The following is a 20075-nucleotide window of genomic DNA, read 5'->3' on the forward strand; positions in this document are numbered from 1 at the left end:
CTCCCGTGCTCCATTTCGCGCAGCTACAGTCTCACATACAGGAACAGCGGAGAGGACGCAAAACAAGGTGACTCCCGCAGAGGCCATCCAGGCAGGTACATTCACATTTCTGCTCACATCTTTACTTTCATGTCACTTATATCACTGTCATATGAAGCTACTGACAGTAGATTTAGTTAGAGTATGACCTCTGGCGCTGAAAGTGAAGATAGGTCGAGTGATTGAAAATGTGACAAGAATAGTAGCATCGGTCATGTTGTCACTCTATAGAGTACAGTAACATTAATCAAAACAGGATTCTATATTCATATTGTATACCACATGATATCTTTTTTTATCAAGTGTTGAGTGTTTTTATCAGTTTTCCTCCGTGTTTTGATGTCACTGAGCCGGTGGGATTTTTTTATAATGCTTGAATTTCTGATTCAATTTTTTGCGTTATTGTATGTTATCAATGTTTCAGGTGTGGCATCATCAAGGACAGACACACGAGCAGAGTCTAATCTAATTAGATTAAAATTAAAAACAATAAAATATTAATTTTTGAATTGTTTCTTGGTTAGCTATTACTTTAATTTACTCTGCCCTTTTCAGAGTAAATTAAAGTAATAAAATATGTATTATATATAAAAAGCTTGCTACGTTTACTGCATTAGATTAACCAATACTTGTCATAGCACTTACATATTATTGCTCTTATAATTGCTTCTATTGTCCTCATTTGTAAGTCTCTTCGGATAAAAGCATCTGCTAAATGACTAAATGTAAATATATATAAGTTGTAGATTATTGGAGTATGTTTTACAATAAAATACTATTTCATTTTACTTTTTACTTCAAAAATACACATTTAACAATGTGTTGCTTGATATTTATTTGTAATAATTTGTATAATTTTCTCTGAATTATTAGTTGTTAATAGGCAAATTTAGTTGTTATTGTACACAATGTTTACTCAAAAAAAGGTGCAAAACCTGTCACTGTGATGGTACCCTTTCAAAAGGTACTAATATGTCCCATTTAGGCACTAATATGTACACTTTAGGTACTAATATGTATGTTTAAGGTACTAATATACACCCTTTAGGGGTAAATAAGGTACAAAGGTGTACCTTTAGAAAAGGTTCTGCCCCCGTGACAGCTTTTGCACCTTTTTTCTGAGAGTTTTGTATAGCTAAGTGCCTTTTTAGGGCTCTCTCGGCAGACAGATGTTCAGTACAATGTGAACTACAGTAAACACACGACATTAAACACTGATAAAGGTTTAAATGTATGTCTTAATTTGCTTGTAGCAGTTGACAGATGTCATCATACCACCTGTCATAATACTGTCATAATCTTATAATCCCCTATGCTTTACAATGATTGAAACATGTGCATACTTTGCTTAAACTTATATATGTTTCATATACATAATGCACACAACAAGAAATAATTTGAACGGTATTTCTCTAATACAAATCCATTTGTTGATGTTAATTGTCCACATTCTCAGTTCTAGGCTGCATTTTTCCCAAAAGTATCGAAATAATATTACGAAACATTGGCATCAATGTTCTCTATGATCTACTTTGACTTACAAAGCTGTTTGAAAACATAGTTCTGGTCTTGACAGTTTGTCTATATCATTCTATGCATTTGTTTATCTTTATAAAGTTATCAAATGTTCTTCTTTTCCTCATCAAGCACCATGTTTTTGCTAGATCCTTCTATGTTTTTCTAGAGCCAGAACAGTTTGGTGTCTACAGACACAGCTTCAACTGTGACCCCAGAGACTGAGACATCATGTCAGGGGACGGTAGCCAGGGTGACAAAACCCAGTGCAATGGAGAGAAAAATCACAGGTATACCTTCGGTTTCATGGGATTTGGTTTTCCTTTCTCATTTTAAATTGTGCATTCACTTTACACTGCATATAAAAAAGGCCATTTTCCAGTGTTTGCAGATGATTATTATTGTTGTTGCTTAAATATGCTGTTAAAACCTCATTAACAGGGTTTCTGCTGGTCTTTAAAAGGTCTTTAAAAGTGTATACTTCACATTTTCAGAAATTAAGGCCTTAAAAGCTCTTAAATCGGAGCAGAAGAGAGCAGCCTTAAATTCATCAAGTCGCGGCATTAAATGTTGCATGCACTGCAGAAAATGAATATCTTCTTAAGTATTTTTGTTTTTGTTGTTCCAATATGAATATGTAAACATCCTTAAATCCAAATACATTTGTATAGATGCAAAAGGATGATATGAAGTCTTGTTTTCTGAGAAATGGAACAATATTAAATTAGTTCATGATTAAAAGAAGTACAAATTCCCTTTGAATTAAGTTTATTTTTCTGAGCCCACTGGCAGATATGTGTTGACGTTTTGAACTCTGAACTCACTTCATTTTGATAAATTTCTCAAAAAAACATAACTTCTTATGTCATTTTGCAAGTAAATGTATCTTGATTTAAGAGTTTTTGGACATTTGCACTGGAAAACAAGACAGAACTGAGGAAGAGCATCACTTTTTGAAGTATGATTAGAAGGCAGAGTAAACGTTATTTCAGTTTTTTTTTTTTTTTTGTAAAATGAATTAAAAAGTAATGAAGATCAGTTGTAAGTAATATTTTCAAATTTTGAAGTGTTGCTAATACAAGACATTTACATTTAGAGACCATATTGACATACTGTGTTCACTTAAATTTATTCCTAACATTTTCTTTACTTGGTCTTAAAAAGGCTTTAAAAGTCTTAAATTTACCTTCAGAAACCTGCAGAAACCTTAATTTAATCAAGTGAAGTCAGTTTTATTTGTAAAACCATATTCTATCACTTAGCTACATGGCTTTATAATTATGGTCACATTATTAATCAATTATAAAAATAGAAGCCCCAAGACAGAGCCTTGTGGCACTCCATACTACAATATTACACTTATGCAGAATGTCGCGATCTATGGCATCTGTATTATGACAAGCCCTACATTGTGACCAAAAAAAATAATTGTAATAACTGGTTGGACAATTGGTTTTCTAGTATTTAGACCAGTTTTTAATCAGGTTCAAGTTGGTGAAATGAGCTATTGAGCAAGGACCCCCTGTTAAATAATATAATATTGAGTGTTGCATTGTTGGCATTCATTCATTCAGTCGTAGGCCAACCTCATATTGTAGCCTTAAATTTGATGCGGGCAGCAACAGGAAGCCAGTGGAGTGAGAGCAAAAGAGGGACATTTATAGTTTATACTAGTAAAATATTATTTAATTTACATATTTTCTTAAATGATGCTTACATGGAACTGGCATTGTGATTTATACCTGATAGCAAATGTGCCACAAAAAATAAATATATACTTTTAAGTTGTGATTTAAGACATAAATTATCTGCTCCCTTCTTGGTTACGGGGTTAAGAGGTTAAGCCTGGTTTATATTTGACATCAGCAGTTGTACTACTGAATCTGAATATAAGCTTTGCTTTACCTGCTGCACGAGGCTGCAGTCGTGCTTATATTAAGAACAACAGCATTCTTGCTCATGTAATATTGCTTAAATATATTGGCTGAAATACATGTTTGCATTTGATGTTCTCCGATTACCTGTGCAGTTCTGAACTCATAGGGAAATGTGTTTCATTGTCCATGTTGGAATAGGTCGGCTCTTCCTGCTGCAATGTTCTCACGAAGCAATGTCAGTATGTGGAGTGTTCTCAAAAAATGCATTGGGATGGTAAGTCAAATATGCTTATATATGCATACATACGTTTGCATTGCAAGGTTTGCATGATGTAAGCATGCCAAATTAATTCTCCGGTTTGTAAAGTGGAAATCTGCTTCTGAAATTTCTGAACTGACTTTGAATAACAACACTACTGTCTTCAGGAGAGCTGCTTGAACCGAACTTGTTTAATAACTGATCAACTTGGCACAGTTATTAAACTGACCTGATGAACTTTACAAGAACTATACAAAACAATCTGCATTCTTAAGTGTTATAGAATAAAGGTGACTTGAGTTCTGATGCGAAGCAGTCTGTTAATCAATTCTCATCTTTAACTCTTCACAGGAACTGTCTAAAATCACAATGCCAGTGATTTTTAATGAGCCTTTGAGTTTTCTTCAGAGATTGACTGAATACATGGAGCACACATACCTCATCCACAAGGCCAGCACTTCACAAGACTCCATCCACAGAATGAAGGTAAATATATATATTTTTTTAGGCCATGAAACCCTTGGTGAATTGAGAAATAGAGCAGGGACCTACTGAGTAAAACAGAGCATTGGATTTAAGCCTGGCCTATATTAACATGCATATAGTACAATTAATGTATTCTGGCATGATGTTTGCATTACAAAGCCATTAAAATGATTATGGTTGTGTACAGAATTTAGATTTTACTTATGTTTTTAAATGGGAGAGGCCATGAAAATTAGTTGAATTTCAGTTTCTTAACTTCAGCTTTGGTTAAGTTGAAGTTAAATCACTATTTTTAATGCAGATAAATTTTTGGTGGTACAATTACATTTCTCATAAAAATGTCTTAATGTCTGAATTAATCTATATGTTTTGCATTTAATTACCTTCAGCATACGTATGCATTGTGTACATTTTATGTAATCCTATGTAAATACAATGCACTTTTTTTTTAGTAGTGAATATAATCAATGAAATATTAGGAAAACACAAAACACAATGAACTGTTCACAATTTACAAACACAGAAAATAAATTTTGATTATAAGCAATATAATTATACTCAATAAACCTGAAATGGCTCTGCAGCCAAATGAAGAGTAAAATATAAACTGAAGTATAACTATAAGGTTGTTCAAACTTACTGTAAAAATTAATATTCATGAAACAGACTCTTACAGTTACATGAATTTGTTTATCACTCAAACACAACCACAGCCAAAACTCTATGTACCTACAGGCCAACTTGCACATTTACAAACTCTTTTCAAAATGGTTAAACTTAAGTTCAAAACCTAACATAATATACAGTAATTTGTTACATTTCTATAGTAATACTGTACTGAAATATAGTCTAAATCTAAAAAAAAATTAAATGCTATCAAAACATTCAGATGTAACTGAACACATCCACAGGTGCTAGTCTTTCAATTTCATTACCATCTACACAAAAGGGGAAACATAGGAATAATTTTGTGCTATAATGTAAACATGGAGCGTGTAACATTTACATCAGTGAATTCTAAGCAGTGGAGAGTGTTCTTGTTTTATAAAATTAAACAGAAAAATCATTGTATAATGCTAATGTTAGTGTTTCTAGGTCATTGTTTTATAAGTGATTGTTGGGGAAAACCTTTGCTAGGTGTTATGGAAGAATGAGATTTTGGTAGTGTTAGTGTATTTTGAATGTGAAATGCACTCCTGTGCCAAGATTAAAGTTGGTTAGGAGAACTGTGTGAAGAGTTTTGAAAAAGTGACCTAAGTATTAAGACGTGATTGTAAAAAAACTGTAATCTGTTGGTAATTCTTTGCTTTTTCAGTGTGTGGCAGCTTTTGCTGTGTCAGCTGTGGCCTCGCAGTGGGAGAGGACGGGAAAACCCTTCAACCCACTGCTCGGAGAAACCTACGAGCTGCTCAGGTCAGTGTTTTACATCGACTGATCTGTTATGAGCCGAACACGTCAATGTTTCATATGAACCGTCAGTGTTTTTGAGTCATCAGAGAGGATCTGGGGTTCAGATGGGTCTCTGAGCAGGTCAGTCATCATCCGCCGGTCAGTGCCTTCCACGCCGAGGGCATAAAGAGCGACTTCAGGTTTCATGGCTCCATTTATCCGAAACTGAAATTCTGGGGAAAGAGTGTGGAGGCCGAACCTCGTGGAATCATCACCTTAGAGCTTCCTCTGTGAGTCCTTTACAGCCAGTAAACATGCATGTGTTTATTCCACATGTTCCACATCTTACATGTAAATTCAGCTATATGATCGACTTGTGTTTTGTTAACTTGCTGTTTTTCAGCCACAATGAAGCCTACACCTGGACCAACCCGACCTGCTGTGTTCATAACATTATCATGGGACAACTGTGGATTGAGCAATATGGAAATGTTGAAATTATTAATCATAAGTAAGAGCAAGTGTATCGTCCTCTGATTTGACATAAACAAGGGTGTAGATTAGATCATTGTTGCTTTATTAAGCTTGGAGAAGAACAACTACTGTGAAAGACGGAAAAAAAGTCCACAAATGACTTTACTGTGCTTTTTAACAGAACTGGGGAAAGATGTTGTTTGAATTTCAAACCGTGTGGCATCTTCGGAAAAGAGTTGCATAAAGTGGAAGGATACATACTTGATAAAAGGTATGTAGACATTACTAAAATGACATGTTATTTCTGTCCCAGAGACCCAAATAAGCTGATTCAATTTTACTGTAGTGTGGTGTAGTGCAGTATGTGAAGTTCTCACACGTTAACTCTGGTCTAATTTGATTGGATATGTAGTGTTCCAAGAGGGTTGATATTTCATATGACAACACAAGAGCATTTTACTTTTTTTGATTGTCCATTTTAGACATTCTTCTAACTATAAGTAATTTTGCAACTACATGTCAAATAGCAGTCATTAGAGTATCCTGTCTGCTTAATAGTTTAACCGTTACTTTATGTATCACTTTGCTTATCTGTGTTCACTGCACCATTTATTTTTTCTAAAACCAATATCATTCTCACAATTGCACAGTTGTACTGTAAATGTTATACGGTATGTAGTAGCCGTGCCAGTATTCATTACAACAGCATGATTGCAAGTGATGTATTTACATAATCATACTGATTTGACTTGAGCTAGTATTGATATGTGACCCTGGAGCACAAAACCAGTCATAAGGGTCAATTTTTCGAAATTGAGATTTATACAAAATCTGAATACAATGTTTTTGGCTATTGCTACAAATATACCCCAGCGACTTAAGACTCCAGGGTCACAAATTAGCTTTGACTTGATATTAGACTGAACTGTTATGAACGTTGTTCTTTTCTTTATGTCTGTCCAGTAAAAGAAAGATCTGTGCTCTGTATGGCAAGTGGACGGAGTGCTTGCATTCTGTGGATCCAGCGATATTTGATGCTCACAGAAAATCTGACACAAAGTGCTCTGAGAAGGACAGGAAGGGAAGCACACAGGTGACGGCTGAGATAATGATCACGAACATACTTCATTTGATTTGGTGTATTTAATGGCAATATTGCTGACATACAGAACTGGTGTCTCTTCTAGAGTAATAATGCGGATGAAATGCCTCCTCCAGAAGCCGAGACCATGCAGGCGATTCCAGGAAGTGAGCTGATCTGGAAGATATCACCGCGACCAGACAACTCCGGGAAAGTATGCGGAATATTTCAGCATTTATCGTCACACACTCTTGTTCTAATGATGTGATTCATTACCAAACATGATATAATTATAATTTTAGCATTAAATATCACTTGGGCTGGAGATGAGCACCAGTAGCCAAGTATGTGGAAGTGACTGCAATGATCAGTCATAATGTAACATTTTACTGAATTAGAATCTGAACTCCAAATCATTTTCGGAATTAGAATCAGTTAGTGCCTCTGATTCCTTGAGATTGATTTCTAGTTTGAGGGCCCTATTAGAGGGGTTTTGTATTGGCTATGGCACACACATATATATTTAAGTGTAATTTAACATTTGTTTCCACTCTGTATTTTTGTAGGCATCCCAGAATTTTGCATCACCCTGATTCCCTCGACAAAATCTCAATAGGATTTTTCATTGATTTTTGGATTATTGCAGAAAATGACGGTGGACGAGAGCTCAACGCGCTTTAAATGAACATGCAAATAGAAAAAAAAACACCTGCAAATTAAGAAAACATCTTCATCAATTTGACAACACACGCGTTGCAAATTCTAACAACACAAACAAAGAAACGTGCTGCAAATACAAAAAAATACAAAAAAACAAACAAAAACAGAAACGCTGCAAATATGCACAGATCACATCGGAAATGTTTAAGGGAAGCGTGTTTCTTTGTTTGTGTTGTGAGAATTTGCAATGCGTGTGTTGTCAAATTGATGAAGATGAATTGTTTTTTCATTTGCAGCGTGTTGCGCTCTCTTGGCCACCGTAGAAAATAAGCAAAAGTTTGATTCTGACATGCTTTGTTCATCATGATAATCTTCACAAATTAATGCTGCTTTTATACAATGTGAAGCCTAAATACAATCTGCTGCAGTAAAAAGCTAAACAGAGGCTATAAAGAAACTACACCACGGTCACATGACTTCAACATCACCACAATTAACTGAATGCTGCTTTTATACAATGTGAAGCCTAAATACAATCTGCTGCAGTAAAAAGCTAAACAGAGGCTATAAACAAACTACACCACGGTCACATGACTTCAACATCACCACAATTAACTCTTTCAGTCTTCATTTAAAAACACTTTCCCTGAAAGTTTGAGTTATAATCGTTTGCAAGAGTGCAAACACATCGAGGTGGTGAAAGCAACTGATGTTTAATGTCACCGACATCCTCTGTAGTCCCATTCAGACACTTACTAGCAACCGGCTTTTTCAAGACAACTAAAAGCTAAAAATCACAAGGGGGTAGTACTGATGTATTTTATGTCTTAGAATAAATTTCCATGCTGGTTCCAATTTGCAAAACATACTCTACGCTGGAGACCAGCAATGCTGGATTTTTTTCAGCAGGGGTGGCATATTGTCACTCAGTGTCTTTGTCTTCCTTTCTTTCTTTCTGTCAGTTCTATGCTTTCACGACATTCGCTCTGCAGTTGAATGCGCTGGATGCAGAGATGGAGCGAGTTCTTCCACAGACAGACTGTCGTCTGAGGCCTGATATCAGAGCCCTGGAGAATGGAGACATAGGTACATCGACCGCTTATTGTGTCTTATAACGAAACACATTCATTCACCCACCCAGAACACTCACAACCACTGTAGTTACACTGTCACTGCAATCTTCACACCAAATACAGTTCTATACATTACTTTCAGTTCATGCATTCCCAGGGAATTGAACCCACGGCCTTGGCTTTATTAGTAACATGGTCTACTATTTGAGCTACAGGAACACCACCAATATGCTGAAAATTAAACAAATAATTAAAATTGAAAAAAAAAATATATATAAATATATTTTAAAAAGCTACTTCAAAATATTAATAACAACTGTAAATAATACTAAAATAACACTGCACTGACATTGTTTTCTCATGGAGTGTTGAGCCACTCTTTTGCTGTCCTGATTGGATAGGAGTGTGCGACAGATCATCGGTTTTTGTTCCAGTTTATAATGCCATAATAGAAGACTGCTTAGCTGTAATACTATAGAGTTTGAATGCGTGATTTGCATCGCTGCTGTTTCCCCAGATTTGGCCAGCGCAGAGAAGACCAGACAGGAGGAAAAACAACGAACGGCTCAGAAAAATCGCTCCAAATCAGACGAGGAATGGAAAATAAGGTTTGACAAGTTAATAAATACACAACAACAAAGCATACGCTGATGGGTGAAAGTACATACCTCAGGGGCCTTCTTTGTTTGCAGACATCAGCACTGATTACAATCGGCACGTGTCTGAATGTAGAGTTATTTTGATGATGGACAGACATGATTGCATTGATCTACACCTTAACATCAAACTCATGTTCGCATGCAGGTGGTTTCATCAGGGGCCGAATCCTTACACCGGAGCCCCAGACTGGCTCTACACCGGCGGCTACTGGAACAGGAACTACTCACACCTGCCTGACATATACTGACCTCGAACTACTGCAGGAAATGCATTTGAGTATATATATATATTATATATATATGACCTGGACCACAAAACCAGTCATAACGGTACATTTTTTGAAATTGAGATGTATACATTTCCTGAAAGCTGAATAAATAATATTTCCATTGATGTATGGTTTGTTAGGATAGGACAATATTTGGCCGAGATACAACTATTTGAAAATCTGGAATCTGAGGGTGCAAAAAAATCTATATATTGTGAAAATCGCCTTTAAAGTTGTCCAAATGAAGTTCTTAGCAATGCATATTACTAATCAAAAATTAAGTTTTGATATATTTACAGTAGGAGATTTACACAATATCTTCTTGGAACATGATATTTACATAATATCCTAATGATATTTGGCATAAAAGAAAAATCGATCATTTTGACCCATACAATGTTTTTTTTGGCTATTGATATAAAATACCCCAGCGACTTAAGACTGGTTTAGTGCTCCAGGGTCACATTATATATATATATATATATATGTATGTATGTGTCCGATTTGGTGCTAAACTGTGATTATGATGACACAGTTAAAGTCATCATGACGTGAGAGCACAAGATCTAACCTGAGCTTTTCTTTCAGCCCATCCAAGTGTAGTATTTATTCATAAAAGACATATCAGAGACAGATATGTGAGATAATGTGTGTTACATCCCAAGAATTTGTTGAAAACATTTATAACATTTAAACATTTTCATTTTTATGGAAACTTTTAAACAATATGGATTATTTTCATACAACTAGAACAATAGTGTTTCTCTTACGACTCATTTAAATAGATTAGGATTTACATTAAAAGAGCGAATGATTCACATCCAGTCAAATGTGCCTGGATGAAACATAAAAAATATCCTAATAATATATGGTGTGCAAATACTCTAGTCAACTCTTTAAATAGATTGAATGTGAAGCTGAAGGGTGACACAAAATCTGCTTGTATTTGACAAAGATGGCACTCTGTTGCATTTTAAGTTTCAAATATTTGTGTTTTGACATCAGTAGGTTTGCTAAATGTCTTAAAGAGGGAAATCCTAACATGCATATGCAGAAAAATGGACTCTTTGTTGTGCATATGACCATTAAACAGCTGCCCCCTGAAAATGCATGTTGCCACTATATTTTTCATTCTACATAACACTTTTTACTGTTGATAAATAAAAGGCTTTCTGAAACTGAACAAATTTTTTTTGTGTGTTTAAATGTATATTATATGGATAAATCTTATGAACGCATGCCTGGTCCTATTTCACGCTTGTGATAAATCACATTTTGCATTTAAAAAACCCCAAAAACACTTATTTTAGGACCACTTGGGTTTTATAAATCATCACTGGTGAATCAATCTGTAACATCAAAAGCAAGGCACTCTCCAATGGTCCGACCATATTCACTGCAATCCTTTGGAAAAGACAGAAGTTGGTACAGTATATGCGTACATCAGCATACATAGAAGACTTCCTCCATATGTTACCAGAGCGCAGCCAGGGAATCGTTACTAACAGCATCCATGTTAAAGCTTTGCTGTTTACTATTATTCTGAGACTTTGAGACCTTTTGCTTGTGCATACAAATATGGTTGCTCAAACACTTTCAGTGGATTCCACCTACTGCTAGTAAAGTCCATCTTTACTAATAATTAAATATTACTTTAGCAACCCCGTCGTTTGTGTGTATAAATCAGGTGCAAGTAGAAGCAGAACATTTTTTTTTTTCTCCTAGAAAAACCAGTCTACATTTTCTTTCCCTACCTGATTGCTGGAGCTGAATGATTACAGATCATTCTGACAGCTTGGTTTTGATTACCATTGACTTCCACTGTATGGAGAAAAAAACAAAACAAGCCCAAAAAAATTGACATTTTTCAAAAGACACTGAAAAAATATGTTTTATGTTCACCAGAAGAAAGCCAGTAATAAAGCAATAAGCCCCAAGAAGCCATGGTTTACAGTGAATTTATAACAGCTAAGGGGTGTTGTTAGATGCCTAACCCTAACCCTAACACGGGGTGCCTAAAACCCCCTTAGCTGTTATAAATGCACTGTAAACCACAGCTTCACGGGGCTTACTGCTTTTATAAAACGGTTATTCCATATACGTAGCAAGGTTTCACAAAATAAAACAGAGCAAATAAAGTGTAATGATATTAATAAAAACAGTATTCTTCCACCAAACAATGTAGTTCCTCAGAAACAGTTGTGGTTGCTACAAAGTGGTTGCTGAGCAACACACAGAAGTAAACAAAGGTGTGTGTTTGTAGAGTAATTTACAACAGCTTCGAACACGGCTCAACCAATCAGAATCAAGGACCGGAACTCTCCGTTATATAATACATTTTTGAGGTAAAAATACAGCGGTAAAATGGGCTTTAATTAGCTACTGTATTTTATTTTATACTACAGAATTGTTTTATATTAAACAAATTACATTTATTATAATACTGAATTATTATTGCCCCAGTTGTCATTAGAATGGTGCAGTGACTGGGACAGACTGCCAGCATCGCCTCCGCTCGTTAAGCCATGATATAATCCTGATTATGTGAAATAAATCGTTTGTGCTTACAGAGCGGTTGCTATGATGACAACTCTGAGATGAGCTCAGATCCAATCCAGTTCACTGGTAAATCCAGATGACTCCCATGAGAACAACCATACATGTGTTGTTTTATTTTGATGTCGTTTAATTAGCCCATTTAATTGTGCATTCATTTGTCATATATTATCATAGATTATTTTTCCTTGGTCTTGCAAAGCTTGCTATTTCCGTCCAATCTTATGATCGTGTAGTTAGAGGAAACGTTTCCATCCCTGCTGAAAAATAAATAAAAACTTCAAGGTTTGGTGGGAAGATGTTGGTAAGATACTGTTAAACTTTTGCTGTCCAAAAGAGCATCTGTTTTTTCCATTGCTTAGCCCTCATATTAACTTGACTCACTCAATGTCTTTCATGACCGTTTTTCATAGAGCCGTTTTAAAACGTAGAAATTGGTGTTGCGCAAGTTTTTAAGAATTTTAAAGAAATTTTCTTAATTTAAGAAAGTGTGATAGGCTTACATTTATAAATAAATAGAGCATTTCTTCAGTCAGTGAGAAGACAAAAATGCATTATTTTATAATGCAACTTTTCGCACTCTCATTACTATTATATACAAAACCATTATTAATAGTGACCAGACACAAAATTTAAAAAAGTTGAAAAAAGTTTTTATTTTTATTACTGCATGTTGAGTGATCTTTTAAAAGCAGTCTGGAGTATAACATATGTGCATATGTCCGCGTCGCCTTTTTTACAGCTTTAATATTTAACACAGAGGATGCATCTGAGCCGCATGATTTAGGGAGTTTGAAGTTGAAGGGGTTTGAATAAGAGCATCCCACCGGCAAGTGAGAGCAAGGACGCTCTGATCAGTTTTGGTGTTTGTAATGTAGAGCAGGTAAACAGACGTCTCCATCACAAGTATCCCTCCCGACGAAACTGTTCCTGCAAGATATCCTTGTACTCGTCAAAGCCTCCCTCCACGCGCTGAACTCGCCCGGCCTCGCAGACCCAGAGCTCCTTACAAACCAACAGGATCAGGCGCACGTCGTGGGACACCAGAACCACACCGCCCTGACAGAGAAAACCAGACGTCATTCTCTCGCTGTCGTCAGCTCTCGCTGCTTCCTGCTGTTTTGTTTTAAAGGGGTCATATGATGCGATTTCAATTTTTCCTTTCTCTTTGGAGTGATACAAGCTGTTCGTGAATAGATAAGATCCCTAAAGTTGCAAAGACTAAAGTCTCAAACCCAAAGAGATATTCTTTATAAAAGTTAAGACTCGTCCACGCCTTCCTAAAACGAAGAAATCCACAGCACTCCAGTCCATCAGTTAACATCTGGAGAAGACAAAAGCTGAAACAAATCCAGCATTAAGACATTTTTAACTAAAATACGAGTCCATAATCCATAATAACGCTTCCTCCAGTGAAAAAGTGTTCTGGTCTCAATCAGGAGAGAAATCTGCACAGATCAAGCAGCGTTTAAACAGTCCAAAACAGCTCTAAACAAATATATGGGTGGATTTTGATGTGAGAGACAACAGGAGATGGACTTTTTCACTGGAGGAAGCGTTATTATGGATTATGGACTCTAAATGTGTGATGCAGTGCACAGTGCAGGTGTAACGTACACTCCAATGGCGATGTGTGCATTGAGTGTGCACTCCTCCTTCAGCAACTCCTCTCGAACCGTGTCGCTCTCTAGAACGCTCTGTAAAGCCACAGTGTCGTCTCCAGCCACCTCCTGCTCCACGTGCAGAATGGAGATGTGCAAAGGGACGTGCAAGCTGCGGCTCGCTGACATCTTCAACAGAGTGGTCTTACCGAGCCCGTTACGCCCAACGAGACCGTAGCGCCTGCCGCTGGCCAGACACAGTTCTGCACCCTGCAGCAGACATCTGTGAACGGGAACACAAAAACACCAATTAGCTTATGGTTTAAAAACACTACAAATGCGTCTGTAATAAAACAGCTATTACATAAAGTGAGCAGCGCTTCAAAACAAGTGTGTGTGTGTGTGTGTGTGTGTGTGTGTGTGTGTGTGCGTTTTTGTGACAAATGAGGACATAAATAGTATGCAAATCTGGAAACGAAGATGTTTTGTCTATCCTAAGTAGGAAAAATATTTTCATGGAACATGATCTTTACTTAATATCCTAATGATTTTTGGCATTAAAGAAAAATCAATAATTTTGACCCATACAATGTATTGTTGGCTATTGCTACAAATATACCCCAGCGACTTAAGACTGCTGTTGTGCTGCAGGCTCACAAATGGTTGCTGCAAAGATTAGTTAAAAAAAAATACTAAACAAATATTCAAATGTACAACATCTAAGCATAAAATCTAGAACACTTCAGCCATCTACTGGCCGTTACTGTTGATAACATGAAGACATGAAGTTATTTTTCATAGAAATGTGTCCTTAAAAAAAAAAAAAAGGAAACTGAACTATAACTGCTTAAACTAATTCAGTGATCTAAAAAGTAAAAAAAAAAAAAAAGAAGATGGCATGAATGAAACAAAGTTTTGCTCAGTGGAAACATTTACCAGAATGAATTAAAAAAAGAAATTAAATTACGACATAAGGCTTTGTTTCTGATTTTAAAGTCTTAATTAGAAAATATAAAGTCACATTGTGATAAAAAGAGAAAAAGTTATCTTTGCACATTTTCTGTCAAACAGGCTTCCACAGAATAAAATCTTGTCTAGACTATGTTTAACCAATTAACTAAAATATAAATAAATGAATTAATTAATTTACACATTTTATTTAAGCATTTACAATAAGCTTAATATTATTAGAAAGGTTGCTGAAATAATGTGACAATTATTTAAAAAAAAATGCAAGTTATTTCACATCAGGTCTTACATTCTACTTTAACTTACGGCGCATCTAGAAAAATTTCCTCTCGCAAGATGGGAAAAGTATAGTATGATATGCTCTTATTTATTCTGTGATCATCTCAGCCTATGTCACTTTCCAGCGGTTAGTCTAGGTTTAGAGCTGGAAACCAGACAGCAGCTTAACACAGATTTAGATCAAACTGAAATTCTGACAACTAACAAGCGTGAGTGTGGAGAACCAGGGGTTCAGTCAAATGAGGGAACGTTGACCATATTTTTATAAGCAATGCTAATCAGAAATCATTTAAGATACTGTCTGACAAATGCATTAACCCTTGATGATTTATCATCACCACACCTTGTCTTTCTTCCCACACACACACACACTTGTGCATGTTACATTTCTACATGTCTCAGCCAATTTTGTGGTATTATTTGATTTGCATAATTCCTTTAGTAATAAAACAACACAGAAGGTGCACCAGCGGACACTCTTCATTATTAATGAGTTCCTCCTCTCCGTTTCTATGGAAACAAATGTAGACAGAATATGAAGATCATGGACAGCAGCTTTGTGTCGGATCACTTACAGCTGGAGTGTGTTGAACATCTGGAAGCAGATTTTTCGAGTGTCGTCTTCATTCTTGTCGCCGAGCTCTTGATGGCCTCAAACACTTCCTCTCCATCCTCGAAATCTGAGAAATTCATATCTTTACCAACATGCAGAGGTGCACATTAAAACATTATAGTATTATTATTTGTATTTTTTGTAACTATTTTTATTTGTAAAATATTTAAATATTCAAAATATGTATTCAAATATTCAAAAGCATTCAAAACAAGTGTGGTTATCACACTCATTTAGTTTAATTTACCCACTCTGGCCATTAAATATATATATATTGAATATATATATATATATATGAACTGCTCTGAGAGTCAAAAATATAGTTTCTGCCAGAAATGTATTACTATTGTTTAGTAGAATGTACGTACATCTACTACTACTAAAATTATTAAGGAATAATCACAATATTTTTTCCATGTTTTAATTTTAATTGTAAATCCCTTTGTTTTCCAAAAAACAAAATTTGTTTAATTTTCGTTAATTAAAATATGAATTTCTTCATTCGATAACCAGAAAAATGTAAATACACAACACAGAATTTCTAAAGAAAAAAAAAACATTTCATAAGGCTATAAATAACAGCTTTTTTATGAAAAAAGTTTGTATGCATTCAAATAATTAGACATTTTAAAACACAGAATTTGGTAAAACAGTAAACAAGGTGAAAAAAATAGAACATTTCATAAGACCCTAAACATGTAATTTTTGTTAAACTTTTTAATAGATTTGATGTTGAATTGTATACGTTTCATTATTTAATTAGACGTGCTTTTGATTAATGAAATTGAATTTAACCATTTAAAAAAGGAGTCCAGAAAAAAAACAGAATCCAAATTTTTTTAAATTTAAAAAAAAAAAAAAAAAGGAATTTGGGAAAAAATTAAATGTATTTCATAGGGCCCTAGCATAGTTATTTATTTATTGTGGTAATTTGAAGGTTGTGTCAAAAAGTTGTTGTTCTAGTCTAGTAGATAAATAGCTGTATTCTGTACGTTTTTACTCGTTTACGATAATTTTCTTCCAAATACGATAATTTTGAGCTTCTGGTACGATACTTGGACATTTCCAGTCTGGCAACACTGGGTCGGACTCTGTGCGCATGCGCAGCGGTGCAGCAATAACACGTGGACGAACAACCGAGTGAATGTGTTCCTCTAGAATCAATACAGCGTCATCTTTCATCTTTACAGGCCACTTTAAATCTCAGCTTCATGTCTTCAGGCTATTTCAGACATATGTGCACTAGATAGTGTACTCGTCTAAACGTACTAAATCTAGCCTGGTGTCTGACATGCAAATGGTAACCAGCTTTAGCAATCTGTATTAGTAACGCAGATTCGAGTAAATGTAATTAGTTACTGTACTTGAGTATGTTTTTGTAGTTTTACGGAGTATCAAAGATATTAGCAACTTTGACTCTCTTCTTCACTACATCTTTTGAAGCATCTGTACTCTTTACTCCACTACATTTGTAATTATTGCAGTTACACATTACATTGTGCATGGCACCTAGTGTTTTCTGCAGCACTTTATTCTGATATCGCAACTACAGGACACTGAAAGCACCATATCTTGTGCATTTTGCCCTTACTCACTCAGATCTGTCAACAAGGCTACTTTATGTGAATGCGAGTGCATTAGCAGGTAGTGAATCACAGGTGTTTTATAAATGAGATCCACATCCAGTGCTATAAGCCTTTGACTTTTTAATTTTACTCAACATTATTTTATTCATCCGTTATACTGAAGAGACCTTTTTGAAGCATGTTGTTTTTGCAATTTTGAGGCGTTGAGTTTTATTTTGGTGCGATTGCTCTCCTGGCAGAACAACTCTTTCTTGATTCTGTTGCATGTTCTCTGTGCCTTGTCTTGGACTTTTATGTCACTTCCTGTTTCCTGTGGTGTTTGTAGTCAGTTTGTAGTCCATTTGTTCATTGGTTCCCCTTGATTAGTCTCCCCAGGTGTGTCTTGATATCTTATTATTTTCACAGTAAGGTATTCTTTACAACTCTAATTAAACAATATTATTTAAACATATTTAGCTTGTTTTACATCTTAATAAAAACCCCCAGAAAGTTCAATAGCACAAGGCAAAGATAAAAATGATTATTACATAATCATCGTACCTGACTAATAATAGGTTAATAACAGGTTCTCCATTAATTTAGTTTAACTTTATATTCACATTTATACGTAATACTTTGTAATTTAGCCTATTCATAAACAGACTATAGAAAGAGACTACAGACATACTATAAAACACTATATAAAACGAATTATATAACAAAACATATTGATGCTATCTGTTAACAGCTCGTTTTTAACATAACTCACATGCTGGACAAACATCTTTGAACAATTGTACATACATTAAAATAATAATAATTGCAAAAACTAATGTGAAACCTTTGGTGTTTCAGTAGCAACAAGAAAGTGAGTTAAGAACATTTTAAATAGAATATTATTTTTTTTAGAAAAATATATCATATTTAATAGAAAAATATTTTTTTTTTGTCATTTAAAAATTAAAAATAAACTTTCAGATAATGCTTTGGGTTTGGATCATAACATATTCTCATGAAACAGTCAATATCTGAATTAATATCATAATTGCGTTTTCATTGCGGGAATAAAGTTTGAACAAATTCAGCCGGATTATCCAAAATACGTGTACGAGTCTTACTTACTTACTCCGGGAACCTGTTCTGTGATATATTTGTGATAGTTAAATACATAAAGGTGTATGGTTTCCTCAAATATAATTTTTAAAATTCACTTGTTTTTTTATCATTATTCTCTCTGATTTAGAGCTGCATTTCTGTTATGTAAATATGTTATTGGCTGCAGCTGCATGACACTGAGACACACTGTCAGTTTGATCAAAAACAGTTTATTTTTCAAAACAACACATTACACATCTACAGAAGGGAGCAATTGTGGCAATGTATAAAGATGCAAAATGGAAAGAGAAAAGAAGGGCATAAAGATTAGAGAAAGCAAAGTGAATCTTCATTACTATTCATTACTCAGTACTGGAAACTGCGCTTCGTCTGAATGTCGTCCAGGATTTGCTGTAACTCCTCATCCTCAAACCGGCCTTCCAAACTAATGAGAACACACACACACACACACACACACACACACACACACACACGTAATACAATAAAATAATAATGTAAACAAACATCAAAAACAGCTGATTGTAATTTTCAGTTCAACAGTCTCATAAAACATCAATGTGTTGTGCTGTCAAAGGAAAGCACTCTTATAGTTAAAAAGATCATTTATAAAGCGGAGAGTTCCGGTGCTTGATTCTGATTGGCTGAGCCGCGTTCGAAGCTGTTGTAAATTACTCTACAAACACACACCTTTGTTTACCTCTGTGTGCTGCTCGACAACCACTTGATTGCAACCACAACTGATTCTGAGGAACTACATTGTTTGGTGGAAGAATACTGTTTTTATTAATATCATTACACTTTATTTGCTCTGTTTTATTTTGTGAAACCTTACTACGTATATGGAATAACCGCTTTATAAAAGCAATAAGCCCCGTGAAGCTGTGGTTTACAGTGAATTTATAACAGCTAAGGAGGTTTTAGGCACTCTGCTTCCAACCTAACAATGCCCCTTAGCTGTTATAAATTCACTGTAAACCACAGCTTCACGAGGCTTATTGCTTTAAAGGCAGGGTAAGCAATTTCTGGTAGCCAATGTTGACATTTGAAATCACCAAAACAAACACGCCCCTACCCCAACAAATGCCACTCAAAATGCAGGCTTCCTAACCCGAATTAAAGGTGGGGTAAGCGATTTCTGGTAGCCAATGTTGAAATTTGAAATCACCAAAACAAATACACCCCTACCCCAAAAAGGTCTCACCCCTATTTTGATAGCTCCGCCCCACACATACGTATGCAACCCAGGCAACAATTAGTTCTGTGAAACAAAGCAAAACCAATGTTACACAGTGTCTACACCGGACGCAAGTGGCGCGGCGCGACAAAATACTCTAGAACTCATTATAATCATTGATGCTGTCTACACCATAGATATATATACATATCTATGGTCTACACTGGATGTGGCGCGGCACGACACGAGCCTTCTTTTGTTCCACAGATGTTTTACTCTTTTGTTTTTTATCTGCCATCTCTATCTTTCTGTCGCACGGCTCGCTAATGTCCGTCCTGTGCACTGAACGCTCTCTCCTGCACATCATGAGTAGACACGCCCCTTACTGCTGATTGGCTACAAGTTTGTTTTGCTAGTCGGC

General features: G+C 35.4%; 2 protein-coding genes and 1 long non-coding RNA gene across 4 annotated transcripts in view; 1 reads left to right on the forward strand and 2 right to left on the reverse strand.

Annotated features, from left to right (window-relative positions):
* LOC107671745 (oxysterol-binding protein-related protein 1-like) lies at positions 1-9846 on the forward strand. Of its 2 annotated transcripts, none has more exons than XM_016464690.1 (13): positions 1-95; positions 1704-1844; positions 3630-3705; positions 4042-4176; positions 5492-5589; positions 5673-5855; positions 5969-6076; positions 6221-6310; positions 7003-7132; positions 7227-7334; positions 8743-8866; positions 9371-9461; positions 9658-9846. In XM_016464690.1, exons 2-13 carry the CDS (start codon positions 1786-1788, stop codon positions 9758-9760), a joined length of 1305 nt encoding a protein of 434 aa, XP_016320176.1. In that variant the 5' UTR covers positions 1-95; positions 1704-1785; the 3' UTR covers positions 9761-9846. The 2 variants fall into 2 exon arrangements, with proteins under 2 accessions (XP_016320176.1, XP_016320177.1); XM_016464691.1 differs by having other exon boundaries at positions 2-95; positions 1724-1844.
* On the reverse strand, positions 9696-13671 carry LOC107671746 (uncharacterized). Its single transcript, XR_001632245.1, has 3 exons — positions 13660-13671; positions 11179-11185; positions 9696-9770 (listed from the first exon to the last, which is right to left on the reverse strand). It is a non-coding gene; the product is annotated as an uncharacterized LOC107671746 (long non-coding RNA).
* Positions 13672-18687: 5016 nt separating this feature from the next.
* LOC107671669 (DNA-directed RNA polymerase II subunit RPB4) overlaps positions 18688-20075 on the reverse strand; it is a 10526-nt gene continuing 9138 nt past the window's right edge. The window contains exon 4 of the mRNA XM_016464579.1: positions 18688-18904. Coding sequence (XP_016320065.1) covers positions 18826-18904 — 79 coding nt within the window. The 3' untranslated portion in view covers positions 18688-18825. The remainder of the gene's footprint in view (positions 18905-20075) is intronic.

This window comes from Sinocyclocheilus anshuiensis, unplaced genomic scaffold (assembly GCF_001515605.1).
Source record: "Sinocyclocheilus anshuiensis isolate Anshui unplaced genomic scaffold, SAMN03320099.WGS_v1.1 scaffold524, whole genome shotgun sequence".
NCBI lineage: Eukaryota > Metazoa > Chordata > Actinopteri > Cypriniformes > Cyprinidae > Sinocyclocheilus > Sinocyclocheilus anshuiensis.